General features: G+C 40.5%; 2 protein-coding genes across 16 annotated transcripts in view; one reads left to right on the top strand and one right to left on the bottom strand.

Moving 5' to 3' along the window:
• Positions 1 to 2,116, top strand: part of MAP4K1 (mitogen-activated protein kinase kinase kinase kinase 1) — a 65,857-nt gene extending 63,741 nt beyond the window's left edge. For all 4 annotated transcript variants that reach the window (XM_069986635.1, XM_069986634.1, XM_069986636.1 and 1 more), the window contains 3 exons: positions 570 to 640; positions 1,186 to 1,235; positions 1,737 to 2,116. In XM_069986635.1, coding sequence (XP_069842736.1) covers positions 570 to 640; positions 1,186 to 1,235; positions 1,737 to 1,806 — 191 coding nt within the window. In that variant the 3' untranslated portion in view covers positions 1,807 to 2,116. The remainder of the gene's footprint in view (positions 1 to 569; positions 641 to 1,185; positions 1,236 to 1,736) is intronic.
• Positions 2,117 to 4,936: 2,820 nt separating this feature from the next.
• Positions 4,937 to 22,712, bottom strand: part of RYR1 (ryanodine receptor 1) — a 92,987-nt gene continuing 75,211 nt past the window's right edge. For 6 of the 12 annotated variants that reach the window (XM_069943325.1, XM_069943326.1, XM_069943324.1 and 3 more), the window contains 19 exons: positions 17,466 to 17,547; positions 16,780 to 16,915; positions 15,430 to 16,144; positions 14,424 to 14,891; positions 14,252 to 14,349; positions 12,598 to 12,781; positions 11,315 to 11,401; positions 10,970 to 11,206; positions 10,730 to 10,860; positions 10,590 to 10,632; positions 10,381 to 10,511; positions 9,488 to 9,548; positions 8,930 to 9,076; positions 8,108 to 8,242; positions 7,812 to 7,968; positions 7,625 to 7,689; positions 6,423 to 6,523; positions 6,275 to 6,326; positions 4,937 to 5,218 (listed from right to left, as the gene is read on the bottom strand). In XM_069943325.1, the coding sequence (XP_069799426.1) occupies positions 5,123 to 5,218; positions 6,275 to 6,326; positions 6,423 to 6,523; positions 7,625 to 7,689; positions 7,812 to 7,968; positions 8,108 to 8,242; positions 8,930 to 9,076; positions 9,488 to 9,548; positions 10,381 to 10,511; positions 10,590 to 10,632; positions 10,730 to 10,860; positions 10,970 to 11,206; positions 11,315 to 11,401; positions 12,598 to 12,781; positions 14,252 to 14,349; positions 14,424 to 14,891; positions 15,430 to 16,144; positions 16,780 to 16,915; positions 17,466 to 17,547 (3,126 nt within the window). In that variant the 3' untranslated portion in view covers positions 4,937 to 5,122. Of the gene's footprint in view, positions 5,219 to 6,274; positions 6,327 to 6,422; positions 6,524 to 7,624; positions 7,690 to 7,811; positions 7,969 to 8,107; positions 8,243 to 8,929; positions 9,077 to 9,487; positions 9,549 to 10,380; positions 10,512 to 10,589; positions 10,633 to 10,729; positions 10,861 to 10,969; positions 11,207 to 11,314; positions 11,402 to 12,597; positions 12,782 to 14,251; positions 14,350 to 14,423; positions 14,892 to 15,429; positions 16,145 to 16,779; positions 16,916 to 17,465; positions 17,548 to 21,562; positions 21,593 to 22,712 lie in introns of all 12 variants that reach the window. The other 6 variants (XM_069943319.1, XM_069943316.1, XM_069943318.1 and 3 more) reach the window with 2 other exon arrangements.

Here is a 22,712-nt window from a genome sequence, read left to right on the forward strand (position 1 = left end):
TAAGTGACCCAAAGTTCAATAGACAAAGAGATATCTGCCTTGCCTGGTGCACTGATAACCCCTGACCCCTGCAAGGAGCTCTGCACATTTTCTTACTTGATTGGGCAGCTGGAGAACAGAGGTCAGAGGTTATCAGAGGAGATCTCTTTGTCTTCTGCTTGTTAACGCTTTTTTGTGTTGCTGCATGTAAGTAAACATTGGGTCACTTACACACTGCAGTACCTAAGGGGTTAAGCAGAAGGACACATGCTCTCACCTTCTTCCCCGTTCCCCCCTCCTGCACGAGCCCCATAGCAACTGCCTACCCTGCCTCTATAGTAGCTATGCCACTGCTACTTTCCACCAATGGTTAGCTATGGGGGAACGGAACATTTGCGCCCAGATTACTGTTGACCTCTAGAGTTCCAGCGGTGGAGTACCCTGATCTCCTCTGATTTTCTAGAATGGCTTCTAATGTCCGAAGTTTACATCTCCTTTAATTTATTTGGGATTTTAATAGTTTTTGAGAAGTCTATATTTCTACTCCTACTAATGTCATTCTGATCAAAGATTGTTTCTTATCTTCCCAGCTGTTTCTGGAGATTGTATCCTGATTTTAAGGAGCAAAGGTTTCCAGGTACTGAAATTACAATCAGCGGAGGTAAGACACCATGTTCTCTTCATGTATATAGAGGAGGGTTATAGATTAGGGTTTCTTTGAGATTAGCTTTAGTTTCATGTGTTGAACCTAGATGCACTGCATTATAGAGATGATCGAACAGCGGAAAATCTTAGGTTCTATCCAAACTCGAACCTTGCCGAACCTTCCGCATTTGATTCCCGATGCCTTCCCAATCCGTGGGGAAGGCGGAGACAGCCCGGGTACCGCCTGGAATTCTGGGATTCAGCCTAGGTAATAAGCTGTATCCCGGAATTCCAGGCGGTACCTGGGCTGTCTCCTCCTTCCCCACGGACCGGGAAGGCATCAGGAATAAAACCTAAGATTTTCCGCTGTTCGATCATCTCTACTGAATTATTCACAGCATAAACTTTAGTATAGGATATAGTAATATGGAATAGGTCACCTTATAAGCTGTGCAGCTCTTAATTGTAAAAGAACACTAGCAATTTATGGTAAAAATAAATAGTAGATAAGTACTATTCCTCTAGGCTACTATTTCCAACTATTTCTGCTATTTTCCTCAGGTGATGTTTGCCTGTGTAGATCGCAGTTTACGCTTATTGTCTTCAGACCGGTGAGAACATCTTTTACTTTTTACTAAAAACTCCTTGTAGCCTTTAGAGGGAACCTGTCAGTTCTATATCAGGCTTTGAGTTCAAGTGTCAAAGAGGCTGAGCTGCTGCATGCATCCCTCTTCCTCCCCCACACTTTCCTGCCTTGCATGATTGATGTGCACAGCTTGGTTTCCATCGTTGATCCATGTACATCAATCAATCAATCAAGGCAGAAAGTGGTGGGGGAGTGAGTAGGCATGCATGCTGCGACTTGGCAAATCACCTCTGTGACACTTAAACTCTAAGCTTGACAGACTCCCTTTAACAACTAATTGACTCTACATTAGGTGAAGCCTGTTTAACTTCAGGCAATATCTGCCAGGTACACTTATTGGCTATTAGCATTAGCTATTGGCATATTAGGAGGTTGTGTGGAGCCATAACAGGCCCCTGTACATAAGACGTGAGCCCTTATGGAGACAATATTACCCACATCTGAATAAAGACTTTTTATCTCACAGGAGGAAGATTATAGTAGAGGCTCCACAGTCCGATAACAGCAACACAAACTTGTACATCCATGAATGTTAACCTTCCAATGGACTGGATAATAAACCTCATCTCCTGGATGCGCAAGTACTTATCCAAGATCTTCTGTATCCGACCCCTTTGATGTTGTATAAATGCTGAAAAGGATTCAGGAACTGTAAGAATAATGTACTTGTTGTGACACCTTGTAGGATGAGCCTCCTTGGAAAAGGACTGGTATGTTTAATATTGTATAAGCTTTGTGTATTGGCACTGCTGCGGCAGTATTGTGGGAGATACTGTCTGAATGTCTATGCAGTAAAATTGTTGTATGCACTTTTAATAAAAGTTTGTTGTACTTGTTCTTCGTTCACTCAGTAAAGGTTCTTGGAGGAATATAGAGGCCTAATAAACTGTGATATTTACATTAGGGCTATTTTCTCTGTCTGGCTCTGCGTACACGTTCTGCGTGATACAGGTAATTGCGTATATATACAGTATGCACGGGCGAATAAAAGATACGCTAATGCTACACACCCTTTACGTATTTTACGCTTTGCACCTGATAGACCAAAACGTACGCATCTACTGTACGTTCGTTATTTGTCCGTGAATGTTCAGCAAACACAAACCGATTACAATCTTTTTTTTTTCGGGATCCGAACTGAAAATCGCCATGTTTGCTTATTACTGCTTATCAGCTGCTGTATGTCCTGCATTCTTTTCAGCCTGACACAGTGCTCTCTGCTGCCACCTCTGTCCATGTCAGAAACTGTCCAGAGCAAAAGAGGTTTTCCATTGAGATTTGCTACTGTGCTGGGCAGTTCCTGACTAGAGATGATCGAACAGTATGTACCAAGTACCAAGAACAGCCCGAGTACTGCCTGGAAAACAGGGATACAGCCTAGGATAGGCTGTATCCCTGTTTTCCAGGCGGTACTCGGGCTGGCTTCTCCTTCCCCACAGAATGGGAAGGCAGCGGGAGTCAAATGCCGATGGTTCGAGTTTGAACGAACCTGAAAATTTGCGCTGTTTGATCATCTGTATTCCTGACACGGGCAGAGTTTAAAAAAAAAAGTAATTTACAAATCTATATAACTTTCTAACACTAGTTGATTGAAAAAAAAAAAAATTCTCCAGAGTACTTCTTTAATTTGTATTCTGGCAATCAAATGATAACCAGGGCAAATATGTCAGCAGCAGCACTGGCATTTCCTAAGTTGCATACACAGCATTCGGTGCCAGGCATGTCCGGAAAGACACTGATCGGAGGGGGTCTGACCACTGGTAATACACAGCAATGGTAAGAATGGGGGTCCCATGTCTCCCTGCTGCTTTATAAAACTCTATGGACCTTATAGCCAAGCACTCAGGTCAACCAGGGGAACACATGGGGAGAGATTTATCAAACTGGTGTAAAGTAGAATTGTCTCAGTTGCCCCTAACAACCAATTAGATTCCACCTTTCATTTTTCAAAAAATCTGTGAGAAATGAAAGTGGAATCTGATTGGTTGCTAGGGGCAACTGGGCCAGTTTCACTTTACACCAGTTTGATAAATCTCCCCCATGGTTCTTGATCAGTGCAGTTCCTCTTGAAAATGAACATGTACATTGCCAAATAAGTGTTATCATTCCCTTTGGGAGTAGGATGTGTTATGGCGCAGTCTGCTACTGACTGGACAGTATTGGACTGTGTAGGGACACTTCATTTTATAACAGGCATTGTAACACTCAGATGTTATTCTACCATACATTTCCAGGACTACAAGTATCTGGGAGTATAACACTTTTGGATTGCACATACTGCATATTTTATTCAGTATTTTAGTTAAACCCAGGAGTGAATGCAAAACACAGAAACGGGTGAAAATCTTTCCAGTTTTACTTTGCATCGGTTCCACTCCAGTTTTTTTTTCTAGATGTACGACTAGATGTGAACCCAGCGCCAAGGATTTAGAGTTGTCTGTGGTGAACTGGCATTCTGTACTGCACTTATTCCATCATATTAACAAGAAAAAAGACCATAAGTCTTACAGCGTCATCAATAAATATTTTATTACAGACAAAAAAGACAAAAAGGTTGCACAGTGAGCGCTACCCCTCCCCCTACAGACTCATAATCTGCCTCCGTATGACCAATCAGAGGCCGGTAATCTGTATGTATCGCCACATATGTGAAGTCATAGTTGTGTAAGGGGAGACATAGACACAGGGACTATATTGCTGATTGGTGGGTTGGTGTTGTGCTTTCTAATAGACGCAAAGTAAGAGAGAGACAGGATTGTCACAACACCATTCAATGACAACGTTCAGGCAGCCATTGCACTAAGGGGTCAGGCCTCCGCTGCAGCAATATGGTAAACATTCATACTTGCAAACAATACTAACCCCACGTCAAACTGTGGTATTTCTCCTACACTGGGAGGTATAAGGCACTAGAATAGAGCGAACACAAGTAACATCCCCATCAACAGTGACGACAACTTGCAGAAGCAGCCATAAAACGTTGTGCTTGTGTATGCCTGTCCTGGCCTCTGGACAGTGCCACTCGCTATCATGTAATGTAGGGGCACAAAGGTCAGTTCAGAGGCTAACAAAACTATAACTTTTCCTAATTTAGTATTTTTAACATTTTTGTTAAATTTTTGGAAAAACAGAGAATTCCTCTGCAACTTGTTTCATAGAAAGGATTAGCTCTAACTAAAGGCAAAAATTACACTGTGATATAGCGAGGACGCCACGGTGACTCGTGATTGCCTTGCTACAAACAAAATGGCTGACATACCTACTAAAATAATCCAGATTAAAAGGTTGTGCATTATGATCAATGGTGAAGTCTCATGTCCATTGTAACCCTTACTTGTCCATTGTAACCCATCTTTTCTGTCCCTATACTCATTACAAGATGGAGGGGTCATGTTTAGCAGAACAAAAAGACACATCACCATCGGAAGAGTGACATCAACGTAATACACAAACTAACAATCTCAGTCTATTGATTATCATTGCACAGTTCTCTGAAGCACAGGACATTGCACTTCCCTATTGAAATTTTTGGCAGTGAAGACATTGACACATCAATACTTTGCACATTTTTGGTGGCAGTGAGAGGACAACAGGTTCCTGGAGTGCAATAGCCAACACCTCTAAGAACCTTAAAATGTACGATGTAAAGTCCTAGCAAAGTCTTTGCATGATCTTGACACTTAAGATAAGATGGTCTTCAAAAACGTCTGGATATTGAAGATATAATAATATCCAGTTAGAAAATTGATACTCTTCAGAATCACGTCTGTTTAAGACGAGACAGAGGTGGATTATTTCTCCAATGTCCCTTTTAGGCTTTTGGATCAAGTAATCTATAGCTTCAGTAATTCGTTATCCAAGCTGATCTTCATAAGTTTTCCGGAAACAGTCTCCAGCCGGGAAGAAATCCCAACACCTCTCCTGGTACATCTTCCAGACATATGACTCCTGAATAGGGAATAAGGATGGGCCATCAAAATCTGACTTTTCTTTAAGAAACAGTTCCACTCTTACCCTCAGATATAGTGTGATATTGCAGCTTAGTTCCATTAAAGTGAATTTACCACTAGGTACATCACTTTGTGTTTTCTACATGAACAGACCGGCGGTGGGGCGCAGATGCCGATGCCGCAATCCTTTTTTTGAACCACTGCCTGGTTCCCGCACATGGCGCCGGTCTATTCCCTGGCATGAAGCACTGGAGGTGTGCCCGCTGGCCCACAGTGTGACAAGGCTTCATTGATTCTAACAGAGCCGCGTCACAAAGGGGAGGGGGTTTCGTCACACAGGGGGGGGGGGGGGGGGGGTAGCGGCCCAGCCCCCAGTGCTTAATGCTGTGTTGGTGCTTGGAATTGACCTGCGCTGTGTGTGGGAACCGGGTGGCGGTTCAAAAGAAGGACTGCGGCACCAGCATCCCAGTACCTAGTGGTGTACCTAGTGGTGCATTGGCTTTAAAGTGAATGGAGCCCGTTTCTACTACCACTCACAACCTGAGGACAGGTGTGGCGCTGTTTTAGAATAAAGCAGCTACAATTTTCTTTTTTATCCTGGGAGGGCGACATATACTTATAAGGCATGCCACTTAGTGATATCTGTTATATTTAGAGCCCTATGTTTAAGTGTATACTGTGCAGTAGATGTTATATTATGGGATCCAGCTCAATGAAATAACAAGAAGGTCAATGCTATTCCATCCAGCAACCATCCGCTAGATAAATGGGGGTCTGTAGATCCATTTAATGCATGTGCCAAGATGTATCTCAACACTGGACAGTGCTTATCGCATCTCTAGAACGTGTTTAAACTAGGCTGTTGTCTACTAGAAACAGTCTATGGTGAAGTGTATGGAGGTGAACTGCAATACCACAGGCAACCTGTCATCATTTTTGGAGTAAAGCATCTATGTTTTTACAAGCCCTTTAAAAACAGCAAAGGGAAATCCAGTAAAAATATGATTCCCATTGGTAAAGAATGAAAGTGATAAAATGGTGAAGAGACACTGACCTGCCCAGTGTGTTCTGTCTCGTCCTTGTTAATAAGGTACATCAAGAAGAACCTAGAAGACAGAGTACGGAATACGTCAGGAATTAAAATATCTTGTTTCAGAAATAGACCCATAATTTCGTTCTTCTCCAAGCAACCCACAACTCACATGTAATTGGCCAAGTTATGTTCTTCAAAAGTATGCGTCTCAAAACCGTGCGGCGTCGTGTCAAAGTAATCACTGCCAATGCCGCAGATGAAGCATTTGGTCTGGAGACAAAATGGAAATAAATGATAATTGAAAGACAAAATTTTCAGGGAATAAAAAAATGTTGCAAGACAGTAAAATAGAGAAACAAGAGAATAAAGTTAACAGCATGATGAGGGATAAAATGTTCAGTGTCTGGAAGACGAGAGCTAATGGAAAGGGAATTAGATTAGTAATAGAAATAGAAAGTAATGGAAGAGAATACATGTATCAAGTAATGGAAGAGGATACTGTATCAAGAAACAGTGGCTTTCTTCCAAAAACAGCACAAACCTGTCGGTAGGTTGTGGGTGGTATTGGTGCTTGCTCCTTTTCACATCAGTGGAGGTGAACTGCAATACCAGACACAACACATGGATGGCTGTGGTGCTGTTTCTAGTAAGAAGCAGCCATGTTTTCTAATTTTGTACAAACTCTTTAAGGCTATGTGGACATACAGTAAAATAAAACCAAAATATGTCAGTAAAATAGATATAAAACACATCTGTATCTTGAATCTAATAATGTGCCTCATTAAAGTCTATGGAAAAACAGCCGTCTGTGTACACATTGTAAAAAATATATTTTATATTAAAATGTGTGCACAAACTGACAGACTCACAGGCTATTATTTATTAGATTTAAAATATGGTCTTTTTTTTTTTTTTTTTTTAACCTATTTTTACTGTCGTATTTTGTTTTTATTTTACAGTGGTTGAACATGGCCTAAAGGGGAAGTCATAGCCAGTCAGGCATTTTCACTGCACAGCAGGCACTACTGAAGGAATATAGTATTATTCAGCCAATTATATTTTAGAAAGGATGGTCAAAGTCTGCCAGAATGGAAGTCACTAACACACAATGGCTTTCCCTCATGTCTCATAGAGGGGGTGCAAAGCCCACCCCCACTCTTTGTTATCCATACAGGGACTGAGACAATAAGACAACCCCTTAAATTGCTTAAGGGAAATATAGGGCCCCTACTCATTACAGAAAAGGGGGGAGTGTAAGAAAATATGGAAGAAGATGGGTTGGTGCTATGTCTGAAGAATATAGTCAACAATGGAGAGAAACAGGTTGACTGCTGTGGTGGAACACATTAAGGTATAAGTGAAAAGTGTCACCTCCATATCTTCCTTCACTTGTTCCTGTTGGTCTCTCAGCTCTCCAAATGCATCAATGATCAGACCTGACAGAGATGAACATGTATTAGTTACTATGGGTTGTGACCATGAGACTTCTAACCATTTTTTTTTTAAATAAAGCCATAAAATTAGTCACATAAATGTACAATATGGAGATATAACCTACCCTGAATGATGGCCAGAAGGATGACAATGACAAAGAAGAAGAACGTGATGTCAAAGACAACACGGTAAAGTTCATACTCGTCTCCTGCAGGGTCTTCAATCTCATCACCGATACCTCCACCAGCTCGTACCCCAACGTACATATGGAAGAGGTAACACTGTATGGAGGCAAATGTGTATTAGGACAGGTAGGAAGTAAACTTACTTGTAGCAAATGAATTGATAAAAAGTGTGTAAAAGTCTGCCTGTCACCATCTAGAGTAGAGGCATCATGGTAAATATAAAATAAACACTCACAGTCATCATATCATCACACTTCATGTCCGGTTCATCTTCATCCTCACTCTTGTTATAGAATTTACGGAAGAAGTTGAAGGCGACCACTGTATAAAGATATACGACCACGGCCAGGAGTCCCACTGTCATCAAGAGCTGCCGGGAAATTAATAAAACAAAGAAAGTGACAAAAAGCACAACTGGAGGGGAGGAAGGAGACTTAGGAGCAGCAGATATATCTGCAGCCTTAAAAAAAAATAAATCCAACATAACCTATTACCCGGATTTACCATTACAAGTTTAACAGAATTCTGGAACAATTTGCCCCAAGAAACAGTTACAAGGGGTGTGGCCTTGGAATAAAGGGGAGTGGTCTCAGTAAAATGGGCAAGGCAGACAGTGTCACCTAGGTGGGGCTTCACAGCATTTGGGCCCTCCCCTCAGCAAGGAAATGGGACCCAACTGCTACAAAGCCCCATCTAGGTGACACTGATAACCAATAAAATAAAGTGAGAGTAAAGGAAGTATCACTTTAAGAAGTAACACTCTTCACCAAAAATGCACCAAAATTCTATTGCAAAATCCTGGCACAGTTTAGGCCAACTAATAGACTAGACAATGTAAATGTGAGAGATTCATAAAACAGCCTGAGCCACTGTAATAAACTGTCTAATCCAAGTGCACGCTGTCTAGGAATAAGATAGTTTTAGTAAATCTGGGCTAATAGTTCAAGATGACAAACTGAGCTCCATACAGTTGTAGCAGAGCTGAATGTGTCAGATGTATAAAAAAACATCCTGTTTATTCTGATTTATTGTTTTATAGTAAGTAGACAGATCAGACCTGTTTGCCGTTGTGAGTGACTGATGACAGGATTGTACGTAGGGTCTTCACTCCCATGGCGATATCCAGAAGATGCGCAGCAAAGAAGAAATTGTTATAGTGTCCAAGAGCAGACATGATCATATACCAGACTAGGTAAAGGAAAGACTGGTGATCGGGAAAAAAAATAGGAGACAGTTTTAATATTGGATACAACATTGTGAGTATAATACAACCAAGACAAACCATATTCTGCATGTAAAACACAATTAAAGGTTTTTTTCTACTAAACATTTACATTACTACTAAACATCTACATTAATGTCACATGGTGCTAGAGAGAGGCGACTATACATATAGTTCAAGGTCGCTCTTTATTATTGTGATCAAAAGATGCAGGAACAGCTGAGAGCCTTAATGCTATCTGAACCATGAGTCATGGGGGTGGTCCTTAGCGGCCTTGTGCTGACCGGTCAGCCTATACCCAAAAAGGGAAGCTCTATCTATGAAGACTACCTTCTATTCATAGTCTTTTTATACAGTTATAGGGATCTAGTTTACAACTACGGTAGTACTCACGTTATCAGTGAAGACAACTCCAAATTTCCAGATCTGGTACTTTATGTCAATAGAGGTGACCCTGTAGTAAGACAGTATGTCTAAAAGTTAGGACATGGCTATATATATGTAAATGTTTGATTGAAGTTAATGAAAGATGAGAGATGATGAGAGTTGCGAGTATGATGAATATGGAGCATAGGTCACATGGGTAAATTTAAGGAAATATTTAATTATCAACTAATACCTAGTTTTATGCCTGGTTCAGGGTGTGAGGGGCCAATATAGAATGGGTATTCTCTGTTTGGTGCCCTTTGCATACTGTACCTGTATCATATTCTGCCAACTTAAAGCCCATTTACACAGGTCAGTTATCATCTGTCAGAAATGCTCAAAATAAAGCCCTGTAAAGGCTCAATTAGTTGTATAGATTGCTGCTTCCATAGGTCCATTTAAAAGGACCCCAAATTATGTATAACATGGTGTATAAAGACTCTTTTACACAGGCTTTATATCATGAAAATAAGTGTTCCTAGGAATGCTCATTGATAATAGTCGGCCCATGTCAAAGGACCACCAATCAGCCGAGGACCATGCAAATGCTCGTTCGCTGGCTGATTGGATCTTCTATGCGGCCTATAAAATTATTGTTACTGCCACAGGTCGCCCTGTCTACATGGAATGTGTGGCTTATAATGATGAATTTAAAAGGACAGTGAAACCATCCAAGGATCATTCATGCGGCCAGGCTGTACGTATGATGGAGCCTTGTAAAGACTCTGTAAATCACAGCTTATCTCACCAATTGGCACTTGTTATTGTGGTTGTGTTAGGCTGTCTAAAATGCAACAAAAAGAGTTTAGGGACATTATTGGTATAGATAGAGTTAGATGTAATGGACTTTATAGACCCACCATGTAAAGAGGGATTTATCTGGCACTGGTTTCTTCCCATTCTGAGAGCTGATTTCCAGACTGGCCAGGTCCATTCCCAACAGTTCTGCAATTCTTTCACGACCATAGATGTCCCCATATTTGTCCAGTACCTAGAGGAAGAGAAGACTTTAGCAAGGGTCAAAAGGAAACAATTAGTAACTATTTTAATGCAGTTTTAAAGGCTTTACCTTTCGTTTTACAAACTTGTCCCAATAATTGCTTGGAAATGATCTGCACAAAATAGATAGAACACAAAATGTGGTCATCATACTTTAATATCTTTGATTGTGAAACTCTGAGACCCATTGCTCCTACTGTGGGAACTTACGGAGTATTCAAGACCAGACGATCCCACTGCCCTTTTATGTCATCATCCTCTGGCTGTTCTGTAATATAGACACCATCGAATTCCAGTTTACGTGCCAACTCCTTCTCCCTTTTAAAGATGACCAGCGGTACCTAATGAATAGAGAAGTCAAATTTCAGGAACCAGGCTGTACCCTCAACTCTACTGCCAAAAATGACATACTGTATAAAGTGCAATAGTCATTCAAGATAGAAACCTCACCTTCAGACAGTTGTAGCCAATGATACACAGGAAGGCGATGAGGGTGTGGACTACAGACAGAAAATATAGTGTGGGCTGCATATATCCTGTGCTTTCTTCCAAGAAGAAATATACCACAGAATCTTCTTCATCCTCATCATCACCACCACCACCACCACTTCCCTCATCCAGAATGGCTAGATCTTCATCTAATCCAGAACCTTCAAAGTCATCTTCACCTTTTGGGGATTCAGATACCTGCACAGAACAATGTAAATGTAGCCATGAACATTTTAGATGATGTCACTAAATATCGATCAATGATGTCACTAAATATCGCTCAATGGCAATGTTCCCAGAGCTCACCTTGTAGAACAGAAGAATAAAGTTAATAGCAAATGCCAAAAAGAGTGCCAGAAATCGAAGGTTATAGAAATTCCTAGACAGATAATTCTGGAAAGGAAGGCAAAAAAATGGTGATTAGTGAAAATATATTAGATATTAGCAGCTGTGTGGGATATTATAAAATATCATTATTGGATAATAAATACATTTGCCGAGCACTCATGAAAGTTTCTGAATTTTAACAATCAGTGCCAAGAAGCTGCTGCCAAGGCTTACAAGATCAAGGGACCCCTAAAGGCTATGTTCACACTGAGTAAAAAAAAAAAAAAGAAAAAAAAAATATTGTCCATTATTACCACATTTTAATTGAAGTCAATGGAATGACAACTGCCCAATACACATAGGGAGAGATTTACTAAGGTTGTACCCCTGGTGTATGCCAGGAAGAAGATACAGATTTTTGCCTTCTCCCTAGCATATGCCAGCCATAACCCCTGCTCGAATGCAGGGTGTGGCAATAGAGGAGGAGGTGTAGCTTCGTCCCACGTCTAACTTATCAAGGTTTAGGCCTGACATAAATCCGGCAGAAATCTACACCTGCTCCAGAGCACGTGTAGATCTGTGCACAATGTCTACGCCAGATGCAAGGCCGGCTGGCTGTACTAGGAGGCATACACCTCTTAGTAAATCTGGTCAGGCAAAAGGCGGTGGGCGTTATTTTTTTTCCACCGTCCTTTCACCATCTTTACTACTAAATTCAATTGACCTTCAAAATAGATCCACACCTGAAAGGGCCTGAACTAAAATATTGTAATGGACGTCATTTTGAGACCAAAAACGGTCAGAAAAAGTCGTCATGTGGATATAGCCAAAAACTCAATGTTGTCCTGTATTAATTATTTCTTACTTGATCAGAAGACTTTATTACGGCTCTATTAAACTGGACAATTATTGGCTAAATAGACTGATATTACATCGCGTAATAGGCCCAGAGATTGGTTGACGAACAAGTAAATATTTGTTTGTTGGCTAATTGCATAGTTTTAGCAGGTAAAAAATACATTGTTTATTAGGCACATATCACCCTGTGTAATAGAGGAAGTGTGGCAGATGTATGGTAGAAGGGGTGACACAAGCGATCTAGGTATTGTGTCTTAGGCTCAGCCTACAAAATTGTTGCATGATATAAAGGCTTTTTAAACGGGATCGGCACTCACTATTGTCCGGCAGTCAGATTGTGTATAAGGGATGAGTTCCTAATTCTGTAACTTAATCCTTCTATTTTAATATGAGTCCCCACTAACCAAGAATTTAATTCTCTGGATCTCCAGCTCATTCCACAATTCCAATCCTCCTTCTGCCTCTTTCTTTTCTTTAGCAGAAGCCTTCTTCTTTGGTGCCTCAACAACCTCTGGTTCCTCGGGATCCTCAGGAGCTGGAGCTGACGCTTCTGCTTCCCCTGCTTCACCTTTTTCTCCATTCTCTGAGCTGTAAATAAGGAATAGAAATATAAAGGGTGCAGTTGTGTGTAGATGCCATAAATAAAGAAGTTTTATTAAAAAATAAAAATAGACTATATACTAAGTAGAGATGAGCGAGTAGTGAAATATTCGAAAGCTCAAAATTCGATTCAAACAGGCCGCAAAGTTTGACTATTCGATCGAATATCAAACCCCATTAAAGTCTATGGGAGAAAAATGCTCATTTCTTGGTAACCTCCAAGTGGTCGAATTTAGGTTTCCTCAAAAATTGATGCATACACCTCTGGAATGCAACTGGGACAGCAGGGGAAGCGTGCCTGGGTGCATCTAACATGTCCAAGTCACAGTATTACACCACTATCACAGACTCTCAATCATACACTCCAAACACAATATATAAAGGTGCCAGCAGTTTTACTGCTTTCAATAAGGTGCAGAGCACATAAAAAAACATGCAACACATTTTTTTTGTTTAATTATGCCTACACAGGCGTATATACTATATCTCAACATTTACGTGTGCCAACAGGCAATAGGTGCCAGCTGTTTTACTGCTTTCAATGAGGCGCAGAAGACAATCAACTACTGCAACAATGACTAACTAGGACAAAATAGTCCGACACAAGTCTATGCAAGATAATTCTAAGCTGTGTGACTGCCTGTGTCATTATTTGATATGCTGCTAGACAGTCAATGCACTCTTAATAAAGGAAGCAGCTATTTGGTGTCTGTGCTGTGTAGTATCCCTAATAAGCGCTTTTATGGTCTCTCCTGCCAACAATCTTCTAAAATCCTTACTGTCCCTACTCCAAAATCTATCCACTCAACTACCTGCAACCCGTACACTAAAGGAGAAAGTAGATACACTGTAAGAATAAGCTGATGTGCTGGTAGCCGGTTCGCTGATTATATGCAGATATATGCTGTGCTGTGTATAATTGTAGCCCTATAAAGGGCTTTTGGGGTCTTTTCTGCCTACAATCAGTTAAATCCTCACTTTCCCTGCTTCAATCTCTCTCCCTGACTACCTTTAAGATGGCATCAGGAAAAGCCCTGCACTCTGGGGGTCATATGAGTAAGCCTGCCAATGAATGTAGACGCTGTTCTTGCGATGCCAGCATGCACCTAGGGCCTGTCACACCCCCCTGCATAGTTATTGGCTAGAAAAAGGCGCCAGGCAAGGTGGGAGGAGAAACAAATTTTTACAGCGTTTTTGGTTGGATGCTCGATCAAAAATTATTATTTTAAATAGTGTAGTATTCGATCGAATAGCTACTCGATCAAGTACTACTCGCTCATCTCTAATGCTAAGTGTTACAGTAATGTAGATTAAACATATATGGCCAAAAAGGTGCCACCTATGGACAGGAGTGGGACAATTTAAGATTGAGTTTGAGTCAATAAAATATATACAACCGAAGATGATGATGATAAGGAGGCTGTATTATAAGATATTACTGAGAATGCTGATACTCACTCTGCTTTCTCTGGCTCTGGTTCTGGCTCAGGTGCTGGTTCTTCCACCGCTGGTTGCTGCTCTGGGGCTCCGTCCGCATGGACAGGTGTTTCTTCGTCCTACAAGTTGAGGTTTTTGGTCAGTAGTACATAATTGATTATTTGGTTATAATTGCTACAGCAAATTTACTTACAAACTTTCTCTTCAAAATTGGAGAGCCTTCTGGTGTTGGTGGTTCAACTGGTGTAGTGTCTCCCATATCGCCTAAACCGCCAGGAGCATCTGGAGCACTGGCTCTGTAGTGTCCACCATCCTTTTTGATGTCAAGTCCAAATATTTCTGCGCCTTCCTCTTGCGCTTCTTCTTTGCCTGAATCCACAAAGTCCGTTGCATCTCCATTCTCAGGTAACTCATCACTAATTGCTGCAGGAAGTCCATCCCCATGGACCTCGTCCTGTGTAGGATCTGGCATACTGGCCAGAATTTCAGTCACAGTTAATTTCTGAGCCCCTTCCACCAGGCTTCCTCCAAACAATGTGTGCCATATGAGGAAGAATATACCCTTGCAGACACTGTAGATGAAGTGAAGTGTTCCAATAAATATGGTCCATAGGAAGGAGATAATGGCCATTATAATTTCCTTTATTGTCATCTTCTTGATCTTGTGTAAAAAAAGCAAGAAACAACCGTGTCAACCAACCAATATATACTTAATGTCTATTATTTACTTCTAAATAGTGTGTAACAGCATGCACAATGGGTTAATTTTTCTTGTGTTTATATGTAGCTTTGCAGCATAGACTGGGTCATAGTCAGCAGAGTCATCTAACTATCATGAGGGGATAATTTACTGGAGGGCTTTATAGCAAGTATATACATAATAAAAGGCTTTTTTGTAACTGCTCTTACAGTTTCTATTGTCTGGAGAAGGGCTGAACTTGTCACCCCCTGATCGCCTAACAAGCTGGTAACAATCCAGTTATCAATAAAAGCATTCAGAACATACCTTTGTTGTCTATGTTTGTATTTTTATCTTAATAGTGTCAAGGAGGTGGGGCCTAGGGTTCCCTGGGCCCTAGCACTACTACGTCTCACTGTGCTGTATGTCCATCTCTTTGCATAATCATCAAGCACACTATGTATACAGCACACTGAGGTTTAATCCGTTCTGTCTTGGTTTTTTGTGTGTCAGTACTTACCTTTCGATATTGTCTTCTAAGATTCTTGTAGGTAAACATTTTGAAGAAGTTTATCACATTATTTAAAAACTCTCCAAAAGCTGATGTAGCTTCAGGTGGAGCAGATCCATTTTCTGCCTCCTCACCTTCGGCAGATCCTTCTCCTCCTCCATCATCTTCATCATCATCCTCAACTTTTCCTTCCTCCGGCTCTGAGATTTGTGCGGCAATCTGCATCTCAAAAATCGTGTCTTCACAGAAATTGACAAAGAGCTCCATTTTCTCTGACTCTCCACCCTCATTGACCACATCAAATATAAACTGACGTTTGGACTCCTTGACCTGCGGCATTTCCCATTGTGCCTTATTGGTCTCACTAATCTCGAAGTAGATACGCTCAATCCTTTTGCCTGCTCCCATAATCTCAATCTTGCCAAGATATGGTTTAAAGTAGTTGATGATGCAATCAGCCAGCTCCAAAAAGTTCTGCAACCTTGTGTCATGAGGGACGTGCTCTGACAGATTAGTTAGTAGCACTGCCACATTGAAACCGATATCCTTAGCGGGTTCCTGGAAACGGTCGGCAAATTCTTCAAAGTTGATCATTTCATTCTCATCAGCTTCAGAGCATGAAAGAAGGAACTGGATCTCGGATGGGGAATATTGTTTCTGACTGTCCATTGCCTTTTGGAAATCTTTTTTGGATATAAGACCCCGAGGATCTGTGACGTAGTCTCTGCAATACAACAAAAAAATAGATGGTTTTGCCAGAGAACATCTCCCAAGACTAAACTTTTATACTTATTCCGACCCCAGACTTGACCCCTAATTGTGCTCAGAAAACGTTCCCTGGTCAGATATTGCCCCTACAGTGGTTGAAGTAATATATTATTACTATAATATAATAGCCTTTCAGATCATAAGCCATACATGTAATAAATAGATAGCTTAAGTGCCAAAACGTAATCTGGTATTCCCATCAGAGGACATAAGAGGTACCTGCACAAGACAACCCCCATTAAAGGGGTTTTACAATTAAAACTTACTTATCCTCCATCCACAGGATAGGGGACAAGTAAGAGATTGCATGAGGTCCTACCTCCATGCCCTGGCGATCTCCAGATTGGCTCCCAGCTCCTTTGCTTTAAATAGAGCCACGAGTCAGCATTCATTCTCTATGGAGCCGCCTGAGAGAGCCAAGTACAGTTGGACCAGAGTCTCTATTTAAAACAATGGAGCCGAGGCGCCAATCTGAGGAATGCTGAGGGGCATTGAGGTTGGACCCCCCCACAACCTCTTACTTGTCCCCTTATCCCGTGGATGGGGAACAATTAAGTCTGACTATGACTTTTATTTTAATCAATAAACTACCTGAAGGCATCAGAAGCCACAATATCCTTCAACTTCAAGAACATGTCGAAGAATTTGAGTATCATCTCCACGTTGCTTGAAGATTCCACCAGCATGTCTACCATCTGACGAGCAATTGTCCCATTTACCACATTACCTGTGGGGGATAGTAGAGAACACAGTCCATTATTAAGTATGTTCCAATACATGTTATACCATTGTTATTATTGGTGTAGTAACTAGAAGAAATCACAGGCATAGAATTCTTCCTCATTAGTTCAGTAATACCCAATTATTAAGATGTTTACTACCAAAGGGACTCCGTCAGGCCTATGTGCACACTATGAGCTGCACATATAAGCTGACAGATAATGATGAAGCAACACAAAGTTTACTTAGTGTCAGCCTTTAGAGAAGTCATAAATGAAGGCTTTTTTTCTGGGCTTGTTTCAAGTGTCAAGGAGGTGGAGTCAATCTACTGAAGTGCCACAACAACAATTGTGGGTTATTGCATCATTATAAGCCCATTTGTGCAGCTCATTGCATGCAGATAGGCTGACTAATGCACTTTCATTTCTAAGCCTCCTACTAGGGCATTCTATCATTTGGGGTCATTACCAATTAGCTGGAGGGGGGAATTAAATTGGGAAATGGAAAGTATGTATTCGGTGACCTATAAGAGATCTAATATGGGATTATATTTTCACCTTCAAGTAGAGAGAGCAGCATAACAACCATATCTTTTTGAAGGTCAAGCAGTTCCTTTAGGAGTCCAATCTGGCTGGAGTCCTAGAAAAAAGCACAAATCAAGGAAATCTAGTTCTTTCCAAGTCACATGACTTCTACAATCATTTATTGCCATATAACATTTTAGATTTCTCCTTTAAACTACAGTACATTGTTGAAGAAACCAAGTCCATGGGGTCTGAGAATTCAATGTGTGACCAAACTGACCATGATTTAGGTTAGTTGTAATACTTGCAATGATTTATCCTCATTGCAATTTAAAGAAGGCCTTAAACCAAGTGCTGAGGAAGGGAAGGATAAAAGAAATAACCTGTTGTTACCTCCCCTGCTCTAGGACAGGTGGTCGCATACCCCGACTCCGATCCCTGGTCTATGGGGTCTGCCTTGGCCACTGACTGGCTGAGCAGAACAGCTGGGGACCCAGGGACCGGAGCAGCAGGTTGTTCAATCAGCAATGTAACCGGGAAGGTAAGAGCATGGTTTTTCTTTTATCCTCCCCAACACTTGCCAAAAAAATGGGCCTCTTGGTAAACCATATGCAAATAGTGTAAACCATGCCACCACGACAAGGTAGCCTCATGCCCGGAATGGACCCTACACTGTACTTTGGTCTCTCCATGGTACATAATAAGTCTATGCTCTGGGCATGCAGTATCCAACTAATACTGGCAAAAATAATAACAACCTGGGTGGGATGGGTGAAGTACACGACCAAATAGAGACAGCCACTCCCCCCATCTAGAACACAGGCAAAAAGACAAATTTGGTCAGCTCTCCTACTACTTGATTGTGCATTACACCCATCCCACCCAGGTGGTTATTATTTTTTGCCAGTATTAGTTGGATCCTGCATGCCCAGAGCATAGGCTTATTATATGCCATGGATAGGCAAAAGTACAGTGTAGCGTCCATCCTGGGCATGAGGCCACCTTATTGTGGTGTGGTTATTTTTATATTATTGAGATTGCTATATTATGAGATATTTTATTTAGCAGTTTGGGGGCTGCTTTAGCGATTTCATATCTGTATTGGGTCTGTATCTTGCCATTAGTGGTGAGCTGTTACATCAGGTGATGGTTGGGAATATACAGTACGTATATTACACACCCCTAAATGTAAAACATTCACACCCCCTGACTGTATAAGCCCACCTGTCACTCCCATTAATAATATGAAGTTCACGCCCATCTGACTATTAGCTGAATTCTCAGACAAAGTATAAACCCAAATATATCAGGAATTGTAACATCAAGAAATTGTAAAAAGTTGTGGAATCAGGGCTTCTGATAGTAAGGTCTCATTTTTGGGGGCTAGCTACATGTCCTCTTTAAGGGCAGTGCGCTATAGGAGGTTTGAAAAGCAGCTCCCATCAAGGCTAAGCTGGTTTATTCTGTACATGGTCCATTTACCTAGAGATTTATATGACATTAATAGACTGAGTTATAATTCTTAAAGCAAAGCTGTAAAGATCATTTGAATCAATCATATAGTATTAAGGTATTAGAGGTCACGATAAACAAGTCAGAAGCAATGTAGAGTCATATTGTTCCATCTTACCTCTGGGTAGGAGCGACTCCAAAAATGATCCTTGTGTGCAATGCAATAAAACAGGCTGTTTAAGTACAACTAGCTTAAAATACCCTAACGTATGCGAAGAGCACCTTCCATGTCACATCATAACCAGTCTGTGTACTGTAACTGGAGGGTCGGTGGTATTATGCCAATACTAGATCACTTTTTCATTTATATTGAACATACCTTATTTTTAACCCTAGCTGGAAAATGGTAATATATATATATATATATATATATATATATATATATATATATATATAAAATCTATTTTCCCCTAAAAATAGTGCCACCCATGTCTAATAGATCTACATGGTAATATATATATATATATATATATATATATATATATATATATATATATATATATAATATTTATTTATTTTTCCCTAAAAATAGTGCCACCCATGTCTATAGGTTGTGTCTGGTATCAGTTTGTAAGTTCATAATTTATATGTGTGTTAGACTTTTATTGCTAAATAATGCTCTCTACAAAATGATATCTAATAAAAAGTTACCCCTCTTATACAGTGTATAACAATTTTTACACATGGAAGCATTTTTTATTTTATTTTAACTAGAGCCATTTTTTAAAGGGGTTACATGTCTAGGACAGTGGCCCAGTATAGTCATAGACCTCAGAACCTGCATATTTCTTCATACAATACCTGGTGTCTGGTTTATTTGAAGCAGTTGAATCAAAAAATGTTTTTGTTTTTATGTAAGCTTATATAAAAACTTTAACATTTTCCACTATTAGGAATTATGAATTGCAGGAGTATAAGACGGAAGTCACACTAGCAATGGAGAGGTTAAGGACGAAGGGGTGAAAATGCAGTTTAACATGTCCCGACTTTCCCTCCCTCTCCACCCCGGACATTATGCTACAGTAAAAAAATGCTGCATGAAACAGACAGACAGATGAAGGGAAGAGAAGGAGGGAGAGATGTGGTATCCAGTGGCTACCTATACAAGGGGCCCATGTGCTTAGGATGCTTGATATACATGTATGAATGCTTATGTGTGTATCTATGTATTATATGGCTACATGCTTACCAGTCTTGTATATCCATGCACATAAAAATCAAAGAATAACCTAGTGTGAATAGTGTTATAGGGGCAAAGGCCCCAAACATTGAGCATCCAACTGGTGTGTTGACTATGGTTCTATTCATGGCATCATAGCTAGTGACATTACTTGGATACTTTCTCTCCTCTTCCTTCTTCCCCCCTACTACCAACAAAATGTCAAGAGGCTGCGGTTCACAAGGAAAGCAATGAGACCACCCCAAAGAAAGCGGGCTTTGCCCAAACAATTCTGAACTGTCACACGGCTGCTGGCAAAACAAGGGGGAAAAATAGGCACAATAGGAATGACTAAAAGGAGAGACAGAAGATTAGAGACTAAACAGAGAAAGATAGACAGCGAGAGAAAAGCCTATGAGATAGAGAATAGAATAAGAGAATAAAAACTACTAAAAAGCCAGAAATCTAAAAGTACGTCGTCAATATACCTTACTCTACATGAACAAATTCATTAAGTGCCAACAAGAAACCATATATAACACCTGTGTTAATTATTGAGCAAGTTACAATACGATGGTGGGAATATATGGTCTACGTAGTCATACTGTAGGCTGTAAAATTATATGTACAGAAATGCTCTCTACAATATTCAAAAACATATTTGTAGTAAATTCTATGGCGCTCTCTAAATAAACAAATTTGTCCAAAAATACTTCAATTATTGCTTTGTAGCTTTTCAATCTTAACACAAAACAATAACATCTATGGCCTAACTAACAGAACACAAGTAGTCATTTAATTTGTGAACAATGTTCATTTTTATGAAGCTAATTTAGAGAAAACATCTTAAAGTGTACCATATCGGCTGTGATTTTCACTCAGCTAGCAGAAAGCTGGGTCTCCATGGCTATAAACACACGAGACCGTAATGTACGTGACTACCTTTGGATCTGAATAGGTATTGTGCGCATTATGGTCTTCTGCGTGTTTATAGCCATGGAGACCCAAACTTCCACTGGCAGAGTGGAATTAACTGCTGATCTAGCAGCGGCCCTGATGACAGGTACACTTTAAGTTCAAGTGACTTATAAGGCCATTCACATGTAATAAACAGTCAACAAAATGGCTGCCTCATATGTTTACCAGAGAACCTAATCTTCAAGGCTGAACTGTTATAATGGCAGACTCTGAGCACTACCAGTTACTTTTTTGAAGACACCACGTATTGGCCAAAACACAAAGCAAAATACCTAACATACTGATCTGAAAGATCTAACTTAGAGAAGAAGAGTCGGAAAGATTGACAGAAAAGTATATTATAAACAGAGATGAGTGGCTGAAGACAGAACATATAGAGACAAAAATGTGAATGGCCGACAGACACGGAATGGGCTAGGGTGCACGTCTAGCTGAGACAATTTAAGGAAATGCAGCCGTGCCACAGAGAAAAAATTCTTACGCCATTTCGTAGTCCTCCGTTTTGGGGCATCTGTTACATATTAGAATAAAAGTATTATTCAGAATTACTGCATGTCACACATCATTTTACTTATACTTGAACCTTACTGAAGAAGATAGTGAGTGAAGCTGGCCTCGACCATAAGATAACTATCTTCCACAATTCCTACTTTGACAAATGGGCATGTTATTTCCAAGAGGGACAATGTATGGTTGATAAACATCTCTGGTTCATCTTATATTTAAGACAACGTAGGATTGGATGGGTTCCATCCTTGTTTCTTAGTGGGTCCATTAGGCTGAGCTCATTAGTGATTTACACCTAAAATCCTCATATATGATTCAAGAAGATCCTCATCTATTAGATCATCATGCAAACATATATCTGAGGAAGACTGTATCATCAGTCTTTATGAACAAAGACAATAGAAACTGAGAAAACAAAAAAGAAACAAAAACATTTAACACTATAGGCTACTTTTTGGCCTGATGATTGTTTGTAGGAATGCAATCAGCCCAAGGTTGGTAAATTGCTTGTGCAGCAGCTGATTGTATCTTTTGTGCAATCATTAAAGGAATAATCGATAAAGAGAATCCCGGCACTCACCTAATAGAGTTATGCTTGTTTATTATGTTCAAAACATCATAAGGTAAAGGAGGAGACGCATGTAGCCTTCATCAGCTCATTGCCGAATCGCATCCTATTGTACTTTATGATGTTTTGCACATAATAAACAAGCATAACTCTACTAGGTGAGTGTCAGGATTCTCTTTATCGCTATTTCTGGGACGCTACCCCGCCACGAGCACCAGCACAGAGTGCCATCTCCCCTACAACTTACGATTAAAGGAACAATCAGCCGCTCATCACTGAGCCTACAATGATGAAATTAAAAAGCCACATTCAGAAGTGAGATTGCCACTCGTCATTGTGCCTAAAAGGCCTTTTTCACTGGCCTATTATTGGTTTATATTGGTACATTTTGGTCCATAATTGGCCCATGTAAAAATGACAGCGATCAGCTGAGGACTGGGCAAATGCCCGATCCTCGGCTGATCGTGTCTCTAGAGCAGGCTTAAAAATTTTTCGTTATCCACCGCACATCTTCCTGTGTAAACATCTGATGTGCCACCGACAACAAAAAAGGGAA

This window comes from Dendropsophus ebraccatus, chromosome 10 (genome assembly GCF_027789765.1).
Source record: "Dendropsophus ebraccatus isolate aDenEbr1 chromosome 10, aDenEbr1.pat, whole genome shotgun sequence".
Taxonomy (NCBI): Eukaryota; Metazoa; Chordata; class Amphibia; order Anura; family Hylidae; genus Dendropsophus; species Dendropsophus ebraccatus.